This window comes from Pipistrellus kuhlii, unplaced genomic scaffold (assembly GCF_014108245.1).
Source record: "Pipistrellus kuhlii isolate mPipKuh1 unplaced genomic scaffold, mPipKuh1.p scaffold_m20_p_1, whole genome shotgun sequence".
NCBI classification, from domain to species: Eukaryota; Metazoa; Chordata; class Mammalia; order Chiroptera; family Vespertilionidae; genus Pipistrellus; species Pipistrellus kuhlii.
Genome location: NW_023425404.1, coordinates 124,705,636 through 124,728,524, shown reverse-complemented (window position 1 = coordinate 124,728,524; position 22,889 = coordinate 124,705,636). Strand labels below are relative to the sequence as shown.

The 22,889-nt window shown below is 52.6% G+C and overlaps 1 protein-coding gene across 3 annotated transcripts in view; it reads left to right on the top strand.

Annotated features, from left to right (window-relative positions):
• LOC118702396 (phosphofructokinase, platelet) overlaps positions 1-22,889 on the top strand; it is a 62,464-nt gene that overhangs the window by 38,435 nt on the left and 1,140 nt on the right. For 2 of the 3 annotated variants that reach the window (XM_036408280.2, XM_036408288.2), the window contains 13 exons: positions 1,419-1,514; positions 3,909-4,001; positions 4,697-4,822; positions 6,600-6,664; positions 7,201-7,270; positions 7,483-7,629; positions 9,451-9,521; positions 11,256-11,343; positions 12,198-12,350; positions 17,997-18,161; positions 20,034-20,095; positions 20,458-20,569; positions 21,482-21,581. In XM_036408280.2, the coding sequence (XP_036264173.1) occupies positions 1,419-1,514; positions 3,909-4,001; positions 4,697-4,822; positions 6,600-6,664; positions 7,201-7,270; positions 7,483-7,629; positions 9,451-9,521; positions 11,256-11,343; positions 12,198-12,350; positions 17,997-18,161; positions 20,034-20,095; positions 20,458-20,569; positions 21,482-21,581 (1,348 nt within the window). Of the gene's footprint in view, positions 1-1,418; positions 1,515-3,908; positions 4,002-4,696; positions 4,823-6,599; positions 6,665-7,200; positions 7,271-7,482; positions 7,630-9,450; positions 9,522-11,255; positions 11,344-12,197; positions 12,351-17,996; positions 18,162-20,033; positions 20,096-20,457; positions 20,570-21,060; positions 21,269-21,481; positions 21,582-22,889 lie in introns of those variants that run through there. The other variant, XM_036408298.2, reaches the window with a different exon arrangement.

The following is a 22,889-nucleotide window of genomic DNA, read 5'->3' as shown; positions in this document are numbered from 1 at the left end:
CCCCGTCAGCCAGGACACGAATCAGAATGTTTTGGCCTCGGAGAGTGGGCAGAGTGCGGCCGATGGTGTAAACCTGCCCCTGTGTGAAGACACTTGATATTGGTATCTGCTGTTCATGTTTGTAGGCCGTGAATGTACTACTGAGAGGATGTTTTCCAAATACTTTGTTTAATAAACCAGCCCCAGATGCAGGTCTCAGGTGCCCCAGGCACGGGCATGTCAGTATAGGATTGGGGAAGACTGAAATCCGAAGGCCCCACTCTGCCACTCCCAGGGGGACAGTGGACACCCCACCTCCATGTCCTGAGCTCCTCGCTGTAGCTGGGGGACAGACTGCTCCTTAGCAGGTTTGTGAGGAGTGAGCCAGTGAGCAAGTAAACGAGTTGGTCCAGGTGGGGAGCCAGCAGGTAGGCAAGGCGTCTCCCCACATAGGTGTGCGGCCTCCATTACTTCTCGCCACCTCGGGGTATTACGTCCCACGATGGAGTGTGGCCGAGCCCATACTCATGGACATGTCATTCTTTCTGACCTCGCTTTTCTATTGGTGCTGAAATAATCACTCTTGAAGTCACATCTTTACACCTTTTAGAAAATCTCCGATAGATGCATTCTCCAAAGTGTTGCACATCCATTAATATCTATAAAAAACAACAACAAAGGGCAAATGTATTTGTGACTTTGGTCCCAGGATGGGCGGCCCCGTGAGAACAGCCTGCTGTGCGTGGCACCCTCTGGGTTTGGGCAGGGGCAGCTCCAGCACTGCCCTCTTGGGCCTCATCGCCCCACCTGCTTACACCCTCCCTCCCCGAGGGTCCTTCCTGGGGGGCACTATAGAACAAACTCGGGGAGAATGGTTTTGGGGCACCCCTGGAAGACTGCCTCAGCCTGTGAGGGCAGCGCAACCCGGGTGTCACACAGCGCCCGTCGGCCTGTTCCTGTTCCTGCGCCGGGCGCTTCCCACCCGGCTGGGCTCTGAGTTCTTCACGTCCCTCCTGCCTCCTGCCTCCTGCCTCCTGCTTGGACCCAGGGCCCTATCACCTGACCCCAATGACTGAGATTCCCAGGTTGGGGCAGGATTCCTGAGAGGTGGTGGGAAGTCAGGCTTACAGTGGAGACTGGCTGGGGAGCCAGCCTGTGGGCATCCTGTCAGGGGAGCACAGTCAAAGGTCAACCAGCAAAGCCTCCAGCCTAGGGCTGCCTGGGTGCCAGCAGCTCTGGTGGTATCACCAAATCTCAAGCCCCTGCCCCCTCCTGCTCCTACTCACCCAGATCCCCTCCCCTCCCCGTGTCCTTAGTGAACAGAGCGTGTGACATTAGCTGACCGTTTCGGCCTCTTGGCCAGTTCAATCGAGGCAAACTGGTCCTGGTTTTGTTAAGAGCATTTAGGCATCAGAGGATTTTCATGTCTGTTTCCTTAGAACCGGGCCCGGAAGAAAAGGCTGAACATCATCATTGTGTCCGAAGGAGCAATCGACACCCAAAACAAACCTATTACCTCGGAGCAAATCAAGGATGTGAGTGTGTCAGTCTCCCCTCCTCTTCCCTCCTCCGCTGCCTGCCTGCAAACAGGAGATGCTGGCATGCTGGCAGAGGGGGTCTGGCATGATGCATTATTATTCTGAAACATTTCTGTTTTTTTTCTGATTTTAAAAACTATTTCATAATGACTCAGAGCTTTAGTGGCTTGAGGCTCACACAGCTCCGGCTTCTGCAGAGTCAGTGCTGCTGGATACTGTTGGGAATATCTCCCAGGGGCCAGAGCTCGCCCGCCCACGGAGAGAGGGAGCATTGGAGAAGGTGGGCATGGAGGGTCAGCTCTGGGCCCAGCCACTCTGAGAGCTAGGAGGGTCAGCTCCCAGCAGCGCCCCCTGTCTGTCCCCTTCTCTCCTTGCGAGCACCCGCTGAGCCAAATGTTGGATGTGAGTCACTGCCACTCCCTGCCTGCAGAGGGGCCCACACTGCAGTGCTGTTGCCACAGAGCCCTGCCTAGGGTGCTGACTCCTCAGGCCAGTGACGGGATTGGCCAGGCTCCCTGGTTATGGGGATATGGGGACAACTGGGCACGTTCTGTCTGAACATCGCAGGGGGACAGAGGCTCTGGTTGAAGCTGCTGATCAGGGCGAAGGATATTGTCAACTTGGTTTCTCAGGTTTGCCTTCTCTATTCCCTGTACCAGCTGTTCACCTTCCTAAATCTTAAAATACTAAGAGTTGGCTGTGAAAGATATCAGCCAACATTTCCTAGTGTGAATGGTGAATGGCCCCAGATGTTAGACTTTGGTCTTTCACCTTTGGCTAAGAAAGAATTCAGACAGAGAAAGACAAGTATGACATGTTCTCACTCATATGTGGAATCTAATGAACAAAATCTCAGAGGGAAGGCTGGGGTGGGGGTAGAGAGAAATTAACCAGGGAATTTCAATGCATATATTCATAATCCATGGACACAGACAATGGTGTGGTGAAAGCTTAGGGAGGTGGGAGAGTTGGAGGGGGTCAATAGGGAAAAAAAGAGACATCTATAATAATTTAGAAAATAAAGATAAATTTAAAAGGAAAGAAAGAATGTAGAGCCAAGACTCAAATATAAGCAAAAGTTTATTTAGAAAGTCACAGCAGTAGAAGGAGGTGAGCCAGCTGGGCTGTGTGGACCTAGGAAACAAGTTACAGAGGCAAAAGAAAGGCCGTTTTAGCTTAGGGGGAAAAAGGCAGAAAAGTCGCACAAGCTGAGGAAGAAGGGCATGGGGAAAAGGTGCTCAGGCCTTGCTGCTTTCCTTTCCTGGAGCTGAAACACAACTGAGGCCCAGATGTCATCTCTAGTGTGACCAACACTCTGTTTCTGTGGTCAGCAGACCCAAGGCTTTGTTCCTAAGATTCGTTGATGCGGGCCATTGTCCTGAAGCGTACAGTTTTAGGAGTGGTTGTGCAAGGACTTACCAGGATGTCCCATGAGTCTCTTCTCCTGTCCCCTAGTTCCTCCTCGAAGGGGCTCTGTGACCAGTGCTGTGCTAGGGGAGGAAAGGTTGCCCTGAGGGCGAGACCTACAGGACAGCTGCCTGCTACTAGGAGCCCTGGGTGACCTTCCTTACCTGGCTTGTCACTCTGCTCATGCCCATCTAACTGCCTGCTATCACAGGAAGTCATCTGGAAAGAGCACAAATTCCCACTTAATTGAAGGGGAGATTGAACCGTGGAACTCACAGAGCCCAACCCCCGTTATGTTTACAGAGGAGTGATTGAGGCCCAGAGGGTACGTGGCCTGCCCCTGCCACTCAGCTGTTTGCACAGGTGAAAGGGGACACCTCACTTTACAGGTCACACTTTTCAAAGACACTACAAATGTAGGGCGAGTCAAGAAATGTTGACCTTTCTATATAAAGTATTAATCATGCTTTCAACACAAGCTATAAAAGCTTAAAAAAAAAAATCATGTTATTTATGTTTATTTGCAAGGTAGGAGAAATAAAAATTCTATTTAAATTAAAAAATTAAAGCATTATTTAAAAGCATTTTCAGCTAGCCATTAGCCTAAGCCAGTGTTCTGCAAACTCATTGGTCAACAGAGCCAAATATCAACAGTACAACGATTGGAATTTCTTTTTGAGAGCCAGATTTTTTAAACTTAAACTTCTTCTAACACCACTACTTCAAAATAGTCTCACCCAGGCCGTGGTATTTTGTGGAAGAGCCACACTCAAGGGGCCAAAGAGCCGCATGTGGCTCGCGAGCCCGTTTGCTGACCACTGGCCTAAGCATTCCTTTAAGAACCAAAATTTAGGAATGAGAACGTTTCTCAAGTAGATGCGAAGAGAGAATAGGAAATTATCTCCCAGCTTCAACCCGGTCTTCTGATGGGAGCCCATCTGCCTGCACCTGTTCTCTGTCCCCTGATGGAGGTATTTCCCGCAGCTGGTGGTGACGCAGCTGGGATACGACACCCGCGTGACCATCCTCGGACACGTGCAGAGAGGCGGGACGCCGTCGGCCTTTGACAGGATTTTGGTAAGTGAAGGTGGAAACTGTCCGTCCTGTTCCCAAGGGGAGTTTCTGGAAGCACCAGAGACTGAGAGCTGTTCACTAGCGCCATCCGGCAAAAGCTGCTGCCTACAGCATGGGGCAGCCTGTCTCTGAGACCCTCCAGGCCTTGTCATTGGGAGACTCAGGCCAGACAGACCAGAGCAGTTCCCCGGCCCCAGTCACCCAGAAGCTGGGAGACCTCACCCACATGGACAGTGGAGGATGGCAGGGACTCTAGGACCAAACCCAGGATGTGGGAAGTGGCATTCACATGCAGGTCTCTAGAAACAGAACCTGGGACAGCAGAGCCCAGAGTCCAGATCCTGGGTTGTTAATCTTCACTGTTCTTTATACCACAGAGCCTCCCCTCCCCTCTCCTTCCCTCCCCTCCCCTCCCCTCTCATCCCCTCCTCTCCCCTCCCCACCACTTCTGGGTGGAGACTAAATCTTTCTGTTGGAATTGGGTTAAGCAGGAAGGACTTGGGTACCTAACTACACTCAGTCCCAGAGAACAGAAAGAAAGCTGAGGAGAATGTATGTTTAGGACACAGTGGGGTTGTCTGAACCTCAGGGGTTAGGGGCCCATGGATGCCTCTGCCTGGAGCATTGAGGGGCTCTGGTGACAGCGCTGCCTCAGTGGGTGGTGGGCCTTCTCTGACTCTCATGAATGTCACTTGCAGGCCAGCCGCATGGGGGTGGAGGCCGTGGTCGCCCTGCTGCAGGCCACACCAGAGACCCCGGCCTGCGTGGTGTCGCTGAGCGGGAACCAGGCAGTGCGCCTGCCCCTGGTGGAGTGTGTGCAGATGGTGAGCTGGGGAGGGGCGTGCGGGCACAGCTGGCACCTGGTCCCTGGTCTGTGGCTGCCAAGCCACAAGGGAGTTAGATGACCTTCATCAGGACCAGTGGAGCTGCCCTGTGGGCATGGCAGCAGGCTCCTATCACCCAGACTAGTTGCTTGTCTCATTTTTAGGGGAGGTTACTGTGTCAGGAAGATTGTGCTGGGGGCGGGGGGGTCCTTGAGGGTGTCTGGGAGGAATCTGTGGGTGGGGTGCCCAGGGCCTCCTTAACCCCTTAGATTTCAGCCTCTCCTTCATCCTGTTCCCAAGGATGTCCAAGTTTGTGGGGTGACCCTGGCCTGGCTAATTCAGGGGACATTCATTCCTCCAGGCCCAGGCTGTAATTCCCCACCCGAGTCCACAAGGGGAGGTGGTAGTGAGGTGCATTGGAAATTGTTCTTCTCTTTTATTTCTCAAAGTCTGTCCATGACTGTCATCCTACTTGGTCTTTTCCAGCAATTATTCATTTGATAACATGCACAGAGAGGTGATTATGTAATGCAGTCAAGGGACTTGTTGGAAGTTACCTTAGACACGTCACTTCAAAGCCTGTGGGAGGGCATTAAGCTGTGTGTATATATTTGTATGTGTCCAAAGGTATTTTTTGTTTAAGCATATGTATGTCTGACATGTTTGCATGTGAGTGTGTTCATGCATGTGTCTGCGCGTGCACACATATGTATTTTTGTCTTAAGCATGTGTCTGACACGTGTGCATGTGAGTGTGTTCATGTGTGTACACGAGTGATGTACATGCATGTGTTTGTGTGGGAGGGTGTTTGTGTGTATACATGTGTGTGCGTGCATGTCTGTTTGTGAGAGAGTGAGATGACAGGCTTAAGATGATCAGGACATTGAACTGTGTGCAGTAGTCTGTTCTGGGCCTATTTCTTATGTCACATGTCTGTTCCTTCAGAGATAAACATGTAGGTACAATATGGCTTGTCCTCCAGATGACCATACATTATGATAAACTAGCCGGATGGCTCACAAAAGCCACAGTGAGCCCTTCATTGGCACCTGCTGTGTGCAGGTGTTTTCTTAAGAGCCTGGTGTGTTTTATAAAATTATTTTTAAATTGATTTTCAGAGAGAGAGAAAGATATCAATGTGAGAGAGAAACATGGATACAATCCATGGCCTCCTGCACATGACCTACCTGGAGATGGAACCCGCCATCTTTTGGTGTATGGGGGAAGGCTCCAACTGAGCCACACTAGCCAGGGCCAATCTGGCATGTTTCCTAACCACAGATGACACTAGATAGGGCGTGTTCTCCTTATTGTACAGATGAGGAAACCAAATAAATAATTTACCCGAGATCCTCGGATTGAAGATCCTACTTGGGTGTGTTGGCTGCATGCAGAGACCCCATCCGGGTCCCCAGCTCCTAGATCCTGTTGATCTTTTCCTCCCAGAATCCACCTGTGAATTTGTCAGGACCTTGTGCGAGAGATGCATTTCCTCCTGGCTCTGCTCTCATAGAGTGAAATCCCGAAGACCTCAGGACCTCTGCCTGGGATGGCCAGCGGTGCCACCCTCACCTCCTCCATGACGTGCCTGAGCTAGTGGCCCCTGTGTCCCCCTCACAGCCGGGTGTGCCAGGCCAGCTGAGGCCCACTGTGGGTCCACCCCAGGCTACTGGCCTGCTGAGGCTGGACGTGATGGGGACCATGTGGAGGCACCGAGCTGGGCGTGAGGCTGCACCGAGTCCTGACCCTGCTGTCTTCCTCTTTCCTCTCTTTAAAGACCCAGGGCGTCCAGAAGGCGATGGATGAGAAAAGATTCAAGGAGGCCGTGCAGCTCCGAGGAAGGTGAATGAGGGAATCTCTGTCCTGGAACGTGTGCTGTGGGCCTGTCCCTTCCTCAGGCCTGGGAGTTATCTGTTCAGAAGGTCCTCAGGGTTATTCCTTCAGAAGGCCCCAAGAGGTTGTGCTTGTCCAATCCCACTGTGAAAAGGCAGAAAGAAGATGGCGAGCAGGCGCCATTTCTGCAGGTTGAGCGCTGCGGTGATTATTAGGGAGGGGGGGGGGTATCATTTATTTCTTTGTTTATTTTGGACAGGGCGTCATTCGAAGTAATGAGATTAAGATAGGAAGTGGCAAGTGGGTAGGGTGTTGGCAAAGAAACCTGAGAAGCACTGGACGCCTTTGTCCCTTAGCCCAGTGACATGATGTACATCCCCCATGCTGTGTCCCCCCTGAAGGCAGCAGGGCTCGGGTACCATCAGGCCCCTGCCCCTGAGGGACGGGACAGCATTTGCAGACTGCCTGCTCCCTGTACCACTGTTCTCTGCGCTCTACTTCCCTGCACCTTCTAAACCTGTTCCAACAGTGTCATTCTCTTCTAGGAGCTTTGAGGGCAACCTCAACATCTACCAGCAGCTCTGCATCAAGAAGCCAGACTCCCAGATCACCAAGGTGGGTGATGACTGCCCACTGGCTCCCAGGGGTACTCCTGACGGTCCCCGCTGACCCCGCTCCCCTGCCACCTCCTGCCCTGGACAATGCCGCAGCCTCCCTGCCCGTGGCCAGGCACTCCTGGCACCTGGTGCTGGGCAGGGCCCCCTCCCAGGTGTGCATGGGTCGGTGACACAGCTGTGCCAAGTGCCACATTGCCCCCTGTCTTGCAGAGTGGCTGCAACGTGGCCGTCATCAACGTGGGTGCCCCGGCTGCCGGGATGAACGCTGCTGTGCGCTCGGCCGTGCGGGTTGGCATCTCAGAAGGACACAAGATGTTTGCCGTCTATGATGGCTTTGAGGGCTTCGCCAAAGGCCAGGTGGGTCCCTTAGGAGGTGCCCAGTGGAGGGATGTCTTCGACGGGAAAGTCATGGGGAAGTGGGGGACCTCAGGAACACAGCAACTGTGTGTGTGGGTGTGTGTGTGTGTTTAAATATGATTTTATTGATTTTAGAGAGAGAGGAAGGGGGAGGGAGGGAGAGAGAAACAATGATGTGAGAGAGAACCATCAGTCAGCTGCCTCCCGCACATGTCCTGACCAGGGGGGTCAAACCCACAACCTTTCGGTGCACAGGATGATGCTCAACCAACTGAGCTACAGCAGCCGGGGCACAGTGCCTGCTCTTTAAGGAGAACCTCTGCTCTAGGGTCCCATCCTAAGGAAGGACCTTTCTACGCCCATGAGACTGACATGGGCTCACCGGTGTAGTCTCTCAGTAAACCTGAGATATTGTCCCATTTTCCTTGTGAGAAAATATGGTCAGAGGCAGTAACTTGACCACGGTTGCACTCCACTAGGTGTGTCCTGTCCACAGAGTCAATTCGCCTGGTCACTTGGCGACTGTTTACTGAGTTCTCATGCTACCCATGTAAATTTGTGAAGAAAGCAGACAAAGCCACTGCTTCCATGGAGCTTTCATTTTAGGGAGGGAGCTGAAGGGAGGTGAAGGTAGACTGTAAGTGCAGAGCAGGTGGGAGCAGGTGAGGAAGTGACCTTGCTAGAGGGGCAACACAGAGGGGTTGAGTGAGCCCTGGAACTGGGGTGGGCAGGTCTGCAGCTGGGCGGGGCTTCAGTCTCAGGTGAAGGGCTGAGAAGGTGCTGTCCCAGGCAGCAGGACAGTGCAGGGGCCTGAGGTGCTCAGAGGTGGGAGAGGGCTAGTGGGATGCAGCAGGAGAGCAGGCTGGGGTGGGATGAGGTGGGGAGCAGACGGGCCAGGTCCTTCATGGGATTTGTAAAGAGTTTGGCTTTTATTCTGAGGAGACAGGTTTTGAGCAGGGGCCTGGTGCATACAGACGAGACTAGTTGGAAGGCTTCCGCAGTAACCCAGGCAGGAGTGTGGGCTGCCTGGTCCAGACCGGCCACAGTGGTATTAATGAGACATCTTCTAGGGTCTTGGGTGGATTTTGAAGGCAGAGCCTGTAGAATTTGGTCCCTAAATATGCCTGGGGGTGAAAAAAGGAGACGAGAATGAGCCTGTTTCTGGCCTGAGTTGCAGCTGATGGACGCGAGGAAATGTAAGAGGCGCTGAGGTGCCAAGATGTTCAGTATGTGTCTGGCAGGCACCCTGGGAGGTAGCCAGTGAGCAGGCAGAGGTCATGGTCTGGGTCTTCAAGAGGCTCGAGCTAAAGATCCATGTTTGGGGGACACCGCAATACAGGTGGTACTTAAAGTAATGGCACAGAGAAGGTGTGAAAGGAAAGGGCTTTGCTGTGGAGAGGAGAGGGGAGAGTCCTAGCCCAGGAGATGGGTGTGCAGAGGGAGGGTGCACACCCCCAGCTGGCATCATCTATCTTTCCGTGTGTGTGTTTTTGTTTTTGTTTTAATTTTTCATTAAAGAAGTTTTTTTTTTTTTTTAATTTATGTCAATTAAAAAACACAATACTGTTAATTTTTTCTTTAATTCCCAGTGGTATAATTTGGCCAACTGAAGTGCCAATCTATTCTATTGATGGAAACTAAGCTGTGGGGATGTCCCATGGGTAGGAGGGCTGCTGTAGCTGATGGCAGTGACTCCCTCTGCATCATGATGGATGCCTACAGACAGGCAGCTCACCTGAGGTGCTGCCCCCTGAGCTGTTTGTAAGACTTCTAATCTCCTTCCTTTCTCACTTGAGCCGTCTCATTCCGTTTGCATCTTAGATAAAAGAAATCGGCTGGTCGGATGTTGGAGGCTGGACGGGACAAGGTGGCTCCATTCTTGGGACAAAACGGTAATTTCCCTTCTTGATTCGGACCTGCTTTTACGAGGAAGAAAGGGCCTCGTTCTAGAGGAGGAGCTGGGGCCGTTGCTGGGAAAGCTCCGCGTCCTGGCCCCGCCCAGCAGGCCCCAGTGGTTAGGGCTGAGAAGTGACCATGTGCTCCCAAATCTCTCCTGGGCCTCAAGGAGAGAAAGCAGGTGGCCGGCAGGAATCCGCCTCAGGGGACGGGATGATGATGAGGGACATCACTGAGCTGCAGGGACCGTGTGTGTAGACCAGGGTCAGAGCAGGTGGACAGTGGCTTAGTGCCTGGGCACAGAGCAGAGTGGCACCTACCCTGGAGGCCAGTCCCAACATGTTTCTGAGTCAGTAAGCCTCCGTTCCTCACAATAGCTGGTGGTAGAAGGTGCATTTTAACCAGACACCGTGTGCTTTATGTGCCGTCCTGGCAAAGCTCTGGGTGAGCTGGCAACCCCTCCTGACGATGCTTCGAGAGCTTTATCTTAGACGCGGGGGGACCCTTGCCGTGACACACGCCTGCTGGCTGCCCTGACTGCCCAGGCCTGGACATGTTTGCCCTGCAGCTTCCTATTGGTCTACCAATAGCACCGGCACGGTGTCCTCCCGGCTGCAAAATGGAATGGCTGGGCCAGCGTTTGGGGGGGCTCTTGGGAAGAGTCTATCCCATGTCTGACTTGGTGGCTGTGTGTGAAATGGGAGAACAAATACGAGTGGATGTGACTTTAAAGGAGATGAAGTTGTATAAAGTATAAAAGTGGAAGTTTCCCTTTAAGTGATATTTGTTGTGAATATTTGCAAGTTATCAGGGTGTGTTTTTTCTAATGAGGCTGCGTAATTCTGTTGAGGTGAAGCTACTGAATAGCTGGGAAGTTTCTCCTTGTTTTCTTTTGAAAACACAGCTCTTAGGGACTTGCTCCCTGGCCATCTCTGCCATGGGCTGCTCCCCCACATGCTTCCCCCCTGCCATAGGGAGGAGGGAGCCACAGGGAGGGGGGAGCCACAAGGAGGGGGAAGCCACGGGGAGGGAGGAGCCACGGGGAGAGGGGAGACATGAGGGGGCGGGAGCCATGGGGAGGGGGGAGCCACGGGGAGGGGGGAGCCAGAGGGAGGGGGAGCCACAAGGGAAGGGGGAGCCACGAGGGAGGGGGAGCCACGAGGGAGGGGGGAGCCACGGGGAGGGAGAGCCACAAGGAGGGGGGAGCCACGGGGAGGGAGGAGCCACGGGGAGAGGGGAGACATGAGGGGGCGGGAGCCACGGGGAGGGGGGAGCCACGGGGCGGGGGAACCAGAGGGAGGGGGAGCCACGAGGGAAGGGGGAGCCATGAAGGAGGGGGAGCCACGAGGGAGGGGGGAGCCATGAGGGAGGGGGAGCCACGGGGACGGGGAGCCATGAGGGAGGGGGAGCCACGGGGAGGGGGGAGAATTGAGGGAGGGGGAGCGACGGGGAGGGGGGAGCGACGGGGAGAGGGGAGCCGGGGAGAGGGAGCCACGGGGAGGGGGGAGCCAGTGGGAGGGGGGAGCCAGGGGAAGGGGAGAGCCAGGGGCAGGGGGGAGCCGGGGAGGGGGAGCCACGGGGAGGGGGAGCCACGGGGAGGAGGGAGCTGGCCTCCCACTGCAGCTGCCCCAGCGCCACACGGAGCCGGGGCAGGCGGCCGCCAGGGTGCTGGCAGTGCTCAGTCCACCCTGTGAGCCTGTCTGGCCTCATCTCTCTGGAACTACTTTCAGGATCCTCCCCGCGAAGTACTTGAAAGACATCGCTTCACAGATGCGCGCCCACAGCATCAACGCGCTGCTCATCATCGGTGGGTTTGAGGTACGTCCGCTCCGTTCCCGGTTGGCTCTTCCACTCCGTAGGCTTCAGTGGTGGCCCGTGCCGGCTCCACCGAGCTCCCCACCAACTGCGGCCTAGCACTCCAGGTCCACCTGCCTGCCACGGGACAGCGGTGAGGCAGCGCGGAGCAGGGGTGGGACTCACCCAGCGGGAGGCGACCCTGAGTCCTGGACAGGCCCCTCTGTCCTGTGAGTTCTGGAGTCTCCCAGGCCAACAGGAATGAGTCTCTCCCCTGAGGCTGCAGTCCATGGCCATTCAGAGAGAAGGGGGTTATGTGGCCAGCTCATTTGTTTTATCCCATATTGGACTGTAGGCTTAATTTTTTTCTTTTTCTTTCTTTTTTTTTTTAATATATCTTTTACTTCAGAGAGGGAAGGAGAGGGGCAGGGAGAGAGAGATAGAAACATCAATGATGAGAGAGCATCATTGATCATTTGCCTCCTGCACACCTCACCCTGGGAGTCGAGCCCCCAACCTAGGCATGTGCCCTGACTGGGAAGTGAACTGTGACCTCCTGGTTCATAGGTCGACACTCAACCACTGAGCCATCCCGGTTGGCATTTTTTTATTTTTTATTTTTTTTCCTATTCAACCAGGATCAGTCCCAGGATAACCTTATGGTTTCCTTTCAAGAAAATTCAAGTCTCCAGTACCAAGACACTTGTCAATAGGAGCCTTGGTCTTTCGTCTACAGGACGAGGTTCCCTGGGTCCCTTTTTGCTTAAAGAACTGCTTGTCCCTGTCATGACCTTCATGTGTTTCCACGTTGACTCCCTAGTGGTCCTATCGGTGCCCCGCTTCTGCCCGCCCCCCAACTGTACACGCTTGTCCCACAGGCCTACCTGGGGCTGCTGGAACTGTCAGCCGCCCGGGAGAAGCACGAGGAGTTCTGTGTCCCCATGATCATGGTTCCCGCCACCGTGTCCAACAACGTGCCGGGGTCCGATTTCAGCATCGGTGCCGACACCGCTCTGAACACCATCACTGACGTAAGTCTGCGTGGCAGCACAGCAGGTGCCGCGGGCCTCGCCGAGGGCACTAACCGAGGGCGCCTGGCCCGTTTTTATCTACCAGTGCACTAGAGACGCGGGGGCCGGGTCGGAGGCGTTGGTTTGTCTCCAGAAAAGTATTTCTTAAAAATCTGACCCAGCTCCCAAAGATCTGTACCCCGTCTTTCCTGGGCTGCGCCGGCACCGTGTACCTGGGTGACAGAGCATGGCAACTCCAGCAGCCAGCTGCTGCGCTTTGTGATTTTGACGATCATTCAGATTAGTTTTGTGGGGCTCTTTGGCTGCAGTATAATTCTCACCTCTGCCACATTGCTGTGATGAGTCTGGGTCCGACTGAATAGCGGGCTGCGTGGGGATAGACCCTGAGCGGAATATTTTGCAATTTTATCCATCACCCTGACCCCTCTTTGGTGTTCATTATTCTTTTACCTGAGCCAATCAGCATCATCGTTCTCCATACAGTGGATTGGGGATGTTAAATCACATCTATAGCATATTGGTACTAATTAAGGTTGGGTTTTTGTTGTTGTTGTTTTGTCTGTTAAATGGCAATAACGTAGAAATGTATTCTTATTATTGTATTTGCAAGTCTCACTTGGTGAAATGCCACGTGAGTTTGCGAGTTTGCAGATCAGCATCTAACATAACAAGTTGTTTTGTTGTTGTTGTTTTTTAATTCAGTGCCTACATTTTTTTCAGTAAATTCTGAAGTTTAGTTTTCCTTCTGATACTTAGGTCTTCTGAATGATTTTCTAAGATCCCTCTACCCCCACCCTCCCCGCCCTTAAACCCAGGGCATCCGTTTTGTTTCTAGTGCTGGTAAATAAAAATAAATGCTTTTAAAATAAAATTCACTGGTAAGTAATGCTCACTGAGTGTCTGCTGCTTGTCTGAGAGCTTCCTAAACTTTCTGTGATCTTTCCACTAAAAAGCCGGCCCGGTGTCGCTGTGTCCCTGTGCTGGAGGCCCGCGCTGTGTGCACCCCTGACCGCTTGCTGGCCCTGCTCCTGCTGCCTGTGACTCCCTGCTGCCTCCCCTGCTCCGGCCCGCCCTCCCCTCACGGACCCTCCGCTGTGAACCGCAGGTCCTGTCTGTCCCCGCGTGAACCCCACCTTCGCTTGTCGCACTCTTTTCCCTGCCTTTGCTGGATTTTGAATCTGATTATGCTGAGCTTGTAGTTGATGCAACTGGAATTAACTCTTCCTAACTGTTACCTAATCAGAACCCTGGAGGCCGGGGGTGGGTGGGGTTTGACCAGCGTCTCTGCGGATCCTGCCAAGGCTGGCCTCCGTTCCTTGTGGCATTTGATGCCCACTTTAGGCACAAAAACAGGGCTCTCTGGCTTTGTAATTCTAGGCTCCTCAGCTACAAGGAATCTCCATCCCCCACCCCCGATGCCATCAGATTATGAAGTAATACTCATATGTATGTTGTTGAAAATGTGGAAACCAGCTGTAGCCGGTTTAGCACAGAGGATAGAGTGTCAGTTCCTGGACTGAAGGGTCCCGGTATCAATTCCAATCACGGGCACATATCTAGGTTGTAGGCTCGACCCCCGGCCTTGGGACAGGCCAGGGTGCCTTTGCCAGTGAGCCAGGTGTTCTCGGTGGTGCCACGGTTCTGGTTCTGGTTGGTGATCTTGGACGATGGGAAGTCAGGACAACCCCTCGTGGGCCCGCTCAGGGTATCCTGGGACTGCACGGACCAAGGTATGACACAGTGTGAGGAAACTGCTGTTTCTTCCTGCGTTCTGTTTGTTAAAGCCAAAATGAGGCTGGATCCTCAGGAGGACCGGATTCAGGCCCAGAATGCCAAAGGTGCTCAAGGTGAGACTCCCACGAGGGGCTCCGGTTATCGGCTGTTGGGTCTGCATATTGTGTCATCGTCCTCAGGGCCCTTCCCTCTGCCAGCACTTAGCTCAGCTCACAGGTGCGTCGCGGGAACCTGCTCTCAGTGCACTTGCCTGTCAGAAAGAGGTCGGTGTCCAGGCCAGGGCAGGCATTTGGAGTCCCTGTGCTGTGGCTACAGGCTTTACAAGGGATGCTGTCCACCCCCAGAGCCCGACAGTGTTCAGCCACAACACAGCACCGTGTGCTGAGCTCCGTGCAGGCAGCCGCAGCCACAGCCCTGCCGACAGCCCGGAATTGTGAGGGAGGTTCTGTCACACCTTCCATGACAGTGACAGGCGGTTTTCCCAGCTTCTCCATCTCGGAGCGCCCACTTCAGCTCCACAGATGCTCTGGCACCTCTGTCCTGTCCCTGGAATGATGCCCCTTCCCGAGCTCCAACCCGCCCGGTGCCCACTCGGTATCAGGCTCTGGTCATTGTCAGACGAGCGTGGCTGGTGAGTGGGCACAAGGCCTCTGCTGTGGGTGTGGTCCTCCTCCTGTCACAGGGAGAGGAAAGCAGCCTAGCAGGGCCCTGACGGTGACCACCTGGCAGTGGCACCGACAGCTCCTTCAGATCGTCACATCTCGTGAAAGCCCTGACTCTGTTTCAGGGCCCTGCTCAGAGTGGCACAGTCCCTCCGAGGCCCAATGGGGATGCGGGGAGAGGACAGGAAGGGCTGGGGTTAGAACCATTTGCCAGAGTTTCTTGCTCTGGAACTGATGGGCACGTCTGAGCTTCTTGCTCATTTTCTCACAAAGCTGAGGCAGGAGGTGGGCTTGCCCTCAGCCTCCAGCAGCGGGGTGGCCTCCATCCCAAGCTGGAGGCTCCCACAGGCCTTGCAGTTCCTGCTTTCAGGTAAAATTCCGTCATAGACAGACCCTTAGAGCAGTTACCGGCCACTGGGGGCACCATTGGCATCTCCTGCTGCCGTCCTACTTCTGCCCTCGGCTGCACCTGCATGTCACCCAGCTTCGCCACTGCCCTATGCTTTGCTAGGCGGGGACCCTCCTGGCCGTGGCCAGCCTGGTCTGGACCCCACATCCAGCCTACGTTCCTTCTCCTGGGAGCCCAAGTCATGGGAGGCCACCTCCTAGCCCGCTAACGGGACAGGACTGACAAATCCACAAACCCAGTCTTTTGTATCTTGCACCATTCCAACTGCCACTTTATCCTTTCACATTCGACTTGCATTTTAATAACTCCAGTATGTTAGTGGCATAGGAATTGTCATATGGAGATTTTCCTCCAGTGGGACAGGACCCAAAGATTTCTCTCGGGGAATCGTCTGTCAGCCGCTGAAAGGGGTCAAGGTTCACCAGAGGCTGGAGGGGCTGGTGGGGCATCCAGTCCAGGTGGGGGCATCTGCCCTACCCGATTCCATCCTCTCACCCAGAGCCTGCCCCTCCCCTCCACATGCCACCCCCTCACTTGTCAGGACTGCTTTTAGTAATGGAATGCGACTGGCTAGAATACCGTACTATTTTTAGAAGAAAGGAATTTGGACCCTCAGACACAACCCAGGCGCGCAGAGGGAGGGGTTAGGAACGGCGTGCCTAAGCAGCAGGCAGCGGCGGAGGGTGCCGGCCAGCGGCCACTGCTGACCCCTGCGGCTCATGGAGAGCGGAATCTTGGCTCACAGCCGACGCCACTGGCGCTCCTGACCTTTGCGGGGTTGGTGCAGAGATGCACATGTTCCTACTGGCCTCACAGGGGAGCTGCTTTGTGGGCATGTTCTTCTGCCATCAGTGGCAGTAACTTGTTTTCCACATTGGTGATAAGGATCTCCGCCTCAGGAGGCCTTCCGGGGGGACCCTGTAACTCTGCAGCTCGGGGGGACCTGGGCATCCGCCCATGTGTGCAGCCCTGTTCCATCCCAGCCCCCAGAATTCCTCAGAAATGGGAGACAGACTGTGCAGGGCAGTGTCAGTGCTGGGTGCTGCCTCAGAGCCAGGTGAGCACTTACGAGCATGCTCAGGTCCACCCTTCCAGGCCTCCAGGGGCCTGTTGGTCCATCCCCGGCCAGCGTCAGGCAACAATTACCCTCCTTGGTGCTATGTCCTCCTTCCCTCCCAGCTCCTAAAGATTACAAAGCATGTGCTGCATCTGGAATAATTGATTATTGTGATTAATTATTAGGGGAAGGTGAGGTTCCACCCAAGAAATGGACAGCCTCGTTAGGAGTGACAGCAGGTGGCCCCGTGTGTAGAAATCAGAATGCTCTCACAGGTCATACAAAACACTCACGTGGAAATGTCCGAATCAATATACTTTTGTGTACAAACCTCCTCCTCTTGCCCCCTAAGATTCATGACCCCTGGTCTTGGGCCCACCACTCCCCAGGCTCCTTGTGATTTCCCGGGCTCACCACTCCCCAGCCTCCTTGTGATTTCCCTGGAGATGCAGGATGGTTTAGTCCCAGGAATTCGTGCCATAGGCTTCACAGGGATGGATGGGGTGCTTTTATTCCAATCACTGCCAAACATTGATTGAACCCCAATTTTGTCCCAGGCATGGCTGCATGTGAGCCCAGCCTGTGACTGGTGAGGGAGACACCCCAGGTCAAATAACTATACAGAAGGTTGCAGGAAGGCGGGCCAAGGTCGTTTTTCAAAGAAAGGCATAATTGTCGGGGGAGCTCTGCATGGGACTTGTCTCGTCCTGGCGGTCAGGCAGTTTTCCTGAGGGAATGACACTCCCGTCTGGGTCATGTTGAAAAGGCAGGAAGAGGCTACACTGGCTCTTTAGCTGCCAGATGATCTAGATGATTTCCCTGGGCCGAGGCCACAGTGTTGGCAGGCGTGCACCCTCCATCAGCTCTGGGAGAACCTGTTCTGCTCTTCTGGCTCCCAGAGCTGCCGCTCGCTTGGCCTGTGATCCCTTCTCATTTCGAGGCCTACAGGCAGCATCTTGCTACAGTGTGACCTGACCTGTCCCTGGTCAGCCCATCCTCTGCGTGCCTCTGGGGGCCGTTACCCAGCCCACCACGGGCATGTGTGTGAGGGCCCCGGAGCAGGACAGCGCTGGAGTGGGCTGCCCCGGGGGGAGGTCCGTAGGAAAGCTGTGCGATACTCGAGGAAGAAGGAGATGTTACTCGATGCTGAGGAAGGCAAGGGTCACATCAGAGCGTTTCATAGACAGAACTGGTCGGAGGCTCGGTGGGTTGAGAAGAGAGGACAGTGTGTGAGTGTTCTGTGTGCTGAAGAGATGATGGCTGACATTTCCTTAGGAGACTTGCCATCCTGTGTGTCTGGAAGATTCATGTGGCCTTTGTCTAGGAGCCACTGTCCACCTCAGTAGAGGTGCTCTGACGTAGGTTGAGGGTGATCCAACCCAAAAGTAATGGAGGGGGGTGGAGGGGGCTACTATTCATTTATTTTAATTTTTCATTGATTTTTTAAAGAGAAAGGAAGAGAGGGACAAAGAGAGAAATACTGATAGCTGCCTTCTGCATGTCCTCTACTGGGGATCAAGCCCGCAATTTGGGCATGTGCCCTGACTGGGAATTGAACCAGCGACCTTAGTTCATGGGTTGACCTCGACTGAACCTCCCCAGCCAGGCTTGGTAGCCTTTTAGAAGAAAACCAAATAGAACTTCCTAGTGACTAAGGTCAAGACCGAGGCCAGCCATCTCTGCCCCTACGTGGCAGACACTCAGGACCTGCGGGGCTCTTGGCTGCTCCCGGCCCAGTACCGGCCGGCTACGTGTTGGAATAACCCGTCCTTCTCTGTGTCCAGACGTGCGACCGCATCAAGCAGTCCGCCAGCGGGACTAAACGCCGTGTGTTCATCATCGAGACCATGGGCGGCTACTGTGGCTACCTGGCCAACATGGGGGCCCTGTCGGCCGGGGCTGACGCTGCCTACATCTTCGAGGAGCCCTTCGACATCCGAGACCTGCAGGTACGTGGTGTGCTTGTCTCCGAGTCCTTCCATGCTGCCTTTGTTGTTGTTGTTTTTATTTATTTATTTATTTATTTATTTATTTATTTATTTATTTATTTATTTATTTTTATTGATTTCAGAGAGGAAGGGAGAGAGATAGAAACATCAATAATGAGAGAGAACCATTGTTCGGCTGCCTCCTGCACACCCCACACCGGGTATCAAGCATGTTCCCTGACCGGGAATCAAACTGTGACCTCCTGGTTCATAGATTGGTGCTGAACCACTGAGCCATGCCCCAACCCTGTTGGTTAGATGGTGCAATACACCAGGTCGTAGGCACTTCCAGTGCTCCTCCCCCGGATCCAGGTTGTGTGCAGAGGCACTGACTCTGTGGTAGAGCTCTATGTGCGGTGACAGCGTGAGCTCATGGGTCTGGCAGCTTCCACTCCCCCAGGATGACAGTTCCCTCCGCTGAGCAGTCACTGTTTCCGTAGTGGGTCACCAGCCATCTGACCAGGGCTTCCCAGGGTAAGCACTGGGCTCCCGAGGCTTCCAGTGCCTGTGGTCCGTGCAGGGGTTAACTCCCCTTCCTGGAGCCCAGCGGCCCCCAGGACAAGCAGCTCTGTCCACTATGAATGTGGGGTTACATGAGGGAATGTGTGGCACCCCCCACTCTGTGTGGGACACTTAGTGGGCACTGCGCTATAAACAAAATGGAAACTAGGCTTACCTCCTGCCCTTCCCTGCAGCTCACTTCCTTGTTTTTCTCATTAGCAGGTTCTGTTTATTTTAGAGCAGTTTTAGGCTCACATGAGAGATTTCCCATATATATACACAGGGCAGCCTGCTCACCCAGCACCCCTGCCAGAGAGGGACCCATGCTGGAGTCGAGGGACCCACACTGACATGCCATCAGCACCCCCAGTTCCAGCAGGGTTCACATGAGGGCTCACTCGGGTGTCACTGCTGCTTTTAAATGGTCACATCACGATGGCTATTCTAAACGGATAAGGGTCCCCAGGGCTCCCAGCTATCAGTGGAGGCTAGCGGGGCAAGCACAAGTTAGTTTGGTGGCTCAGCCCAGGCATGGGCTGGAGGTCAGTAAACACAGCTGAAATACACAAAAGCACAAATAAAACAACTTTGTAAAAGCTATGATTTTGTTATTTCTGTACCGAATAAATCAAATGGAGAGGTACTTGATGTTTTTACTGATCTGTAATTGTTTTTTATCTTGACCTATGAATTTCTCTTCAACATTGAGTTAAACATTTATACTTCACACACCTGCCTAACAACAGTGCCTCACCATCCCATTGCCATTGCTCTCGGCACATAGTAGGTGCTAACAAATGTAATGATGACTGGAATTTGCTGGTATGTAAATACCTCATTTTTTGCATATATTTTCCCCCAAGATACAGTATTCCTTTCCTTAGGGAATTTCTGCACAAGTTTGAGTCTAGAAAAATTTCTCTTGGCCTGGAAATGCTCGCTAGGCAATCATATGTATGCGATTCTCTTTAAAGTGAGGTGACAGATATTTTCCTCTGAGATAAAAAAAAAGTGTTGTCATGAAAATAGGTAAGCAGCAATAAAGTAAAGTTATAAGCTTAGGCAGGGACATGAATACACGGATTAAGGTTCTAGGATGGAAACCTGTTTTGGAAAGTGTTTTCCATGGAAGCTGAGCTCCACCCCCTACACATGCCTGTAACATAACCTTGTCTGTAATCTTCCCCACAGGGCTTGTCACTACCTGATGTGATTTCTGTTGTCCTCACCACCAAAATGTCAGCCCAGAGTAGCTGCTATGTTCAGCGGTTAGGGTCGCACAGTAGGTGCTTAGTAGGTTTCCCATGTGACTAACGGAGCACTCTTTCCTAGAGCAACGTGGAGCACCTGACAGAGAAGATGAAGACCAGCATTCAGAGGGGCCTCGTGCTCAGGTAACAGATCCCGGTTCTCATCTAAGACCTGGCTGCTCAGAAATCACCCGCTTTGTGATCTAAAATGGGGTGGGGGGGCTTCTTCACCTCCACCCTGGGTCCCGCTGGGAGGATGCAGTGGAGATGTTGGGCTTGTGCGAAAAACTTGCATGTACTCACATGAGTGGAGGGTAACCTTTAAAAATTCATTTCTGCTTTATAATTATTTATACTACGCCACTGACATTTATAAAGAGAAGAAAATGTGTGCATTTGTGTACAGGATCAGGATTGAGGCGGCTATAACGTTCTCTCAAGCGCCCTTGGGACAGATGCCCCCCTCCCTGCCCCCCCAGCCCTGAGCCCTGTGCTTCCCGTTTCAGAAACGAGAGCTGCAATGAGAACTACACCACCGACTTCATCTACCAGCTCTACTCAGAGGAGGGCAGAGGGGTGTTCGACTGCAGGAAGAACGTGCTGGGCCACATGCAGCAGGTAGGGCCGGCCCCCCATCCCTCACCAGGGGCCCATGGGTCCCACAAAACAGAAAGGGAAGCTGTTGGTGTGACTTCCTTTTAGATGGATGCCTTATTTTAGCCATTGTGGGTAAATGATGTGCATTCTTAAATAAAGTCCAAGATGATTAAAAACATCTGAACTATGTTCCAGTCCCAGTTAGAAGTCACACCGGAAATTCTGTTGTGAAATTTTGGTAGATGGGTGTTTTAAGGAAAAAGGTCAACTTTCATATGATACCCATTAATTGGAAAAACTTATTCAAAGTATCTTCTTCAATACTGGGCAAAAATAAGCATTCAAATAGGAGCATCAAACAAGGGATACTTGCAGGGAATCAGAACGAGGTGGAAAGAATTCAGGGCATGCTCTATAAGATGACAGGCAGGGGTGGGCTGGAAGCACTGGCCCTACCTCCTGACCACACGCCTGCCCCCATCCCATCACTACTGACCCCTCTGGTGCCTTGGGAACTCCTAACTTTGGGCCCATTGCTCACTTCAGAGGGTCCCTGAATTTCCTGAATCTATGATGCAATGCTAGGCAGGTGTGTATTTTGTGAAAGGAAACTGGGAACCCCCTCCCCATCCCAACGTAAGGTTAAGGAATCCTGACAGAATATTTAAAATGATGATGAGGACCCGAAGGGGGAGAAAGCACTGTGGCACACGCCTCGCAGGCTCAGCTTCGCCGGCAGCAGTCACGGGCTTGCTTTTGTCTGGTCCCAGCTATCCACAAGGAGATAACATTTAACAAAACAAAACAGACCCTCCAAGCCCATACTTACAAATGTGTGATGTGAATTTTGTTAGTCATTTTATTTCCACTTCATTTTTTAAAATAATTATCCGGGAAGATGCGGTTGTCTAATTAACATATAACCACCCACAGGGAGGAGCGCCTTCCCCGTTTGACAGAAACTTTGGAACCAAAATCTCTGCCCGGGCCATGCAGTGGATCACGGGGAAGCTGAAGGAGATGCAAGGAAAAGGTGTGGAGTGGCAGGGTGGCCTGTGCTGGGGCTGCTCACGGAGTGATGCTTTCACTCTGACTCTGCGCTCGCTAGTTATGGCTTTCAGGGTTATAATTAGGTGTCAATGTAATTAGCAGGAAATGCTTTGTTCCTGTTGATCCGAGATGGGAGGCATCAGGTCATTCAGTGACACTCTCCGTTATTTAACAAAATTGCCGTTCACGACCAGGCTCCTCTGCAAGACCCAAGATGTGACCTCTCCTTGTTTTCTTTCTTTGCCACCTGCACCACTTTGGACTGGCCCCTAAAGTGGTGTTTCATTCATGACTCCTTTTTAGAGCAGGCAAGGAAGGAGCAGAGGTAGCTAGACTGTTTTCTCTGTCCACCTAAGTGTGTGCCTCTCTCATACTTCACCCTCCCCGCCCCTCGGCAGAACCTCGGGTTGTGGGAACCATCCCGTCGCTTCTTTCAGAGTTCACAGTGTTATTAGTCCAGCTCTGAGTAGGGAATACCTTCAATAGTTTGGGACTACAAATTCTTAGTAACATTTGACTGAAGTCATTCTCTCTGCTACTTATTGCTTGCTCTTGGATACTCTGTTCACTACATACTTTTAAATGATGAAAGGATCTTATATACTTTTTGCATCATATGGGATGGTCATTTAAGTCTTAATGCATTTCCTAGTGTTAAGGCCACTTTGCCTTCCTGGGGGAGTTCTCCTCTCTCCCGGCCCCCCCCCTCCCCCCGCCCTCCGGGCTTTTGCTTTGGCCATTTCCTGCTCATCCTGTCCCTGTCAGGTACAAGGTCAGGTTTGTCCTAACTTTCTACATCAGGGGTTCCTCTCAGAAATAATTTGTAAGATGTTCTGATTTTTAGATCAAAGGTTCTGTCACTTTCCCTGTAGGGTAGGCGGAGCTGACCTGCTCAATTTCTTTACTTTTTATAGAACTATCTCTGTTTGTTTCTTTTTTGTTTGCTCATTTTTTGTTGGTCTTTTTTCATGTTTGTTTCTTGCATCCCTTTTGTAAGTTATGTTCTCAAGGAACTTTTCAAGTTCATCTAAATTTTCAAAAACTTTGACATGAAGATTTACATCATATTCTCTGTTTTTGATGCTGGCAGCCCTTCTGGTCCCATCACTGCAGGATTAGTGACTGTGCCGGTACCTGTATGTCCCTCCCCTCCGTTTTCTTGACCAATCTTCCCAGGTCTGTGTGTTTCAGTGTATTTCCAGTGTTTGACTTATGCAAGCACAGCAATGTAAAGTTTCAACTTCATTTTAGTCTTTAGGCTTTGGTTTTTTTCTACTAATTTTTTTTTTTT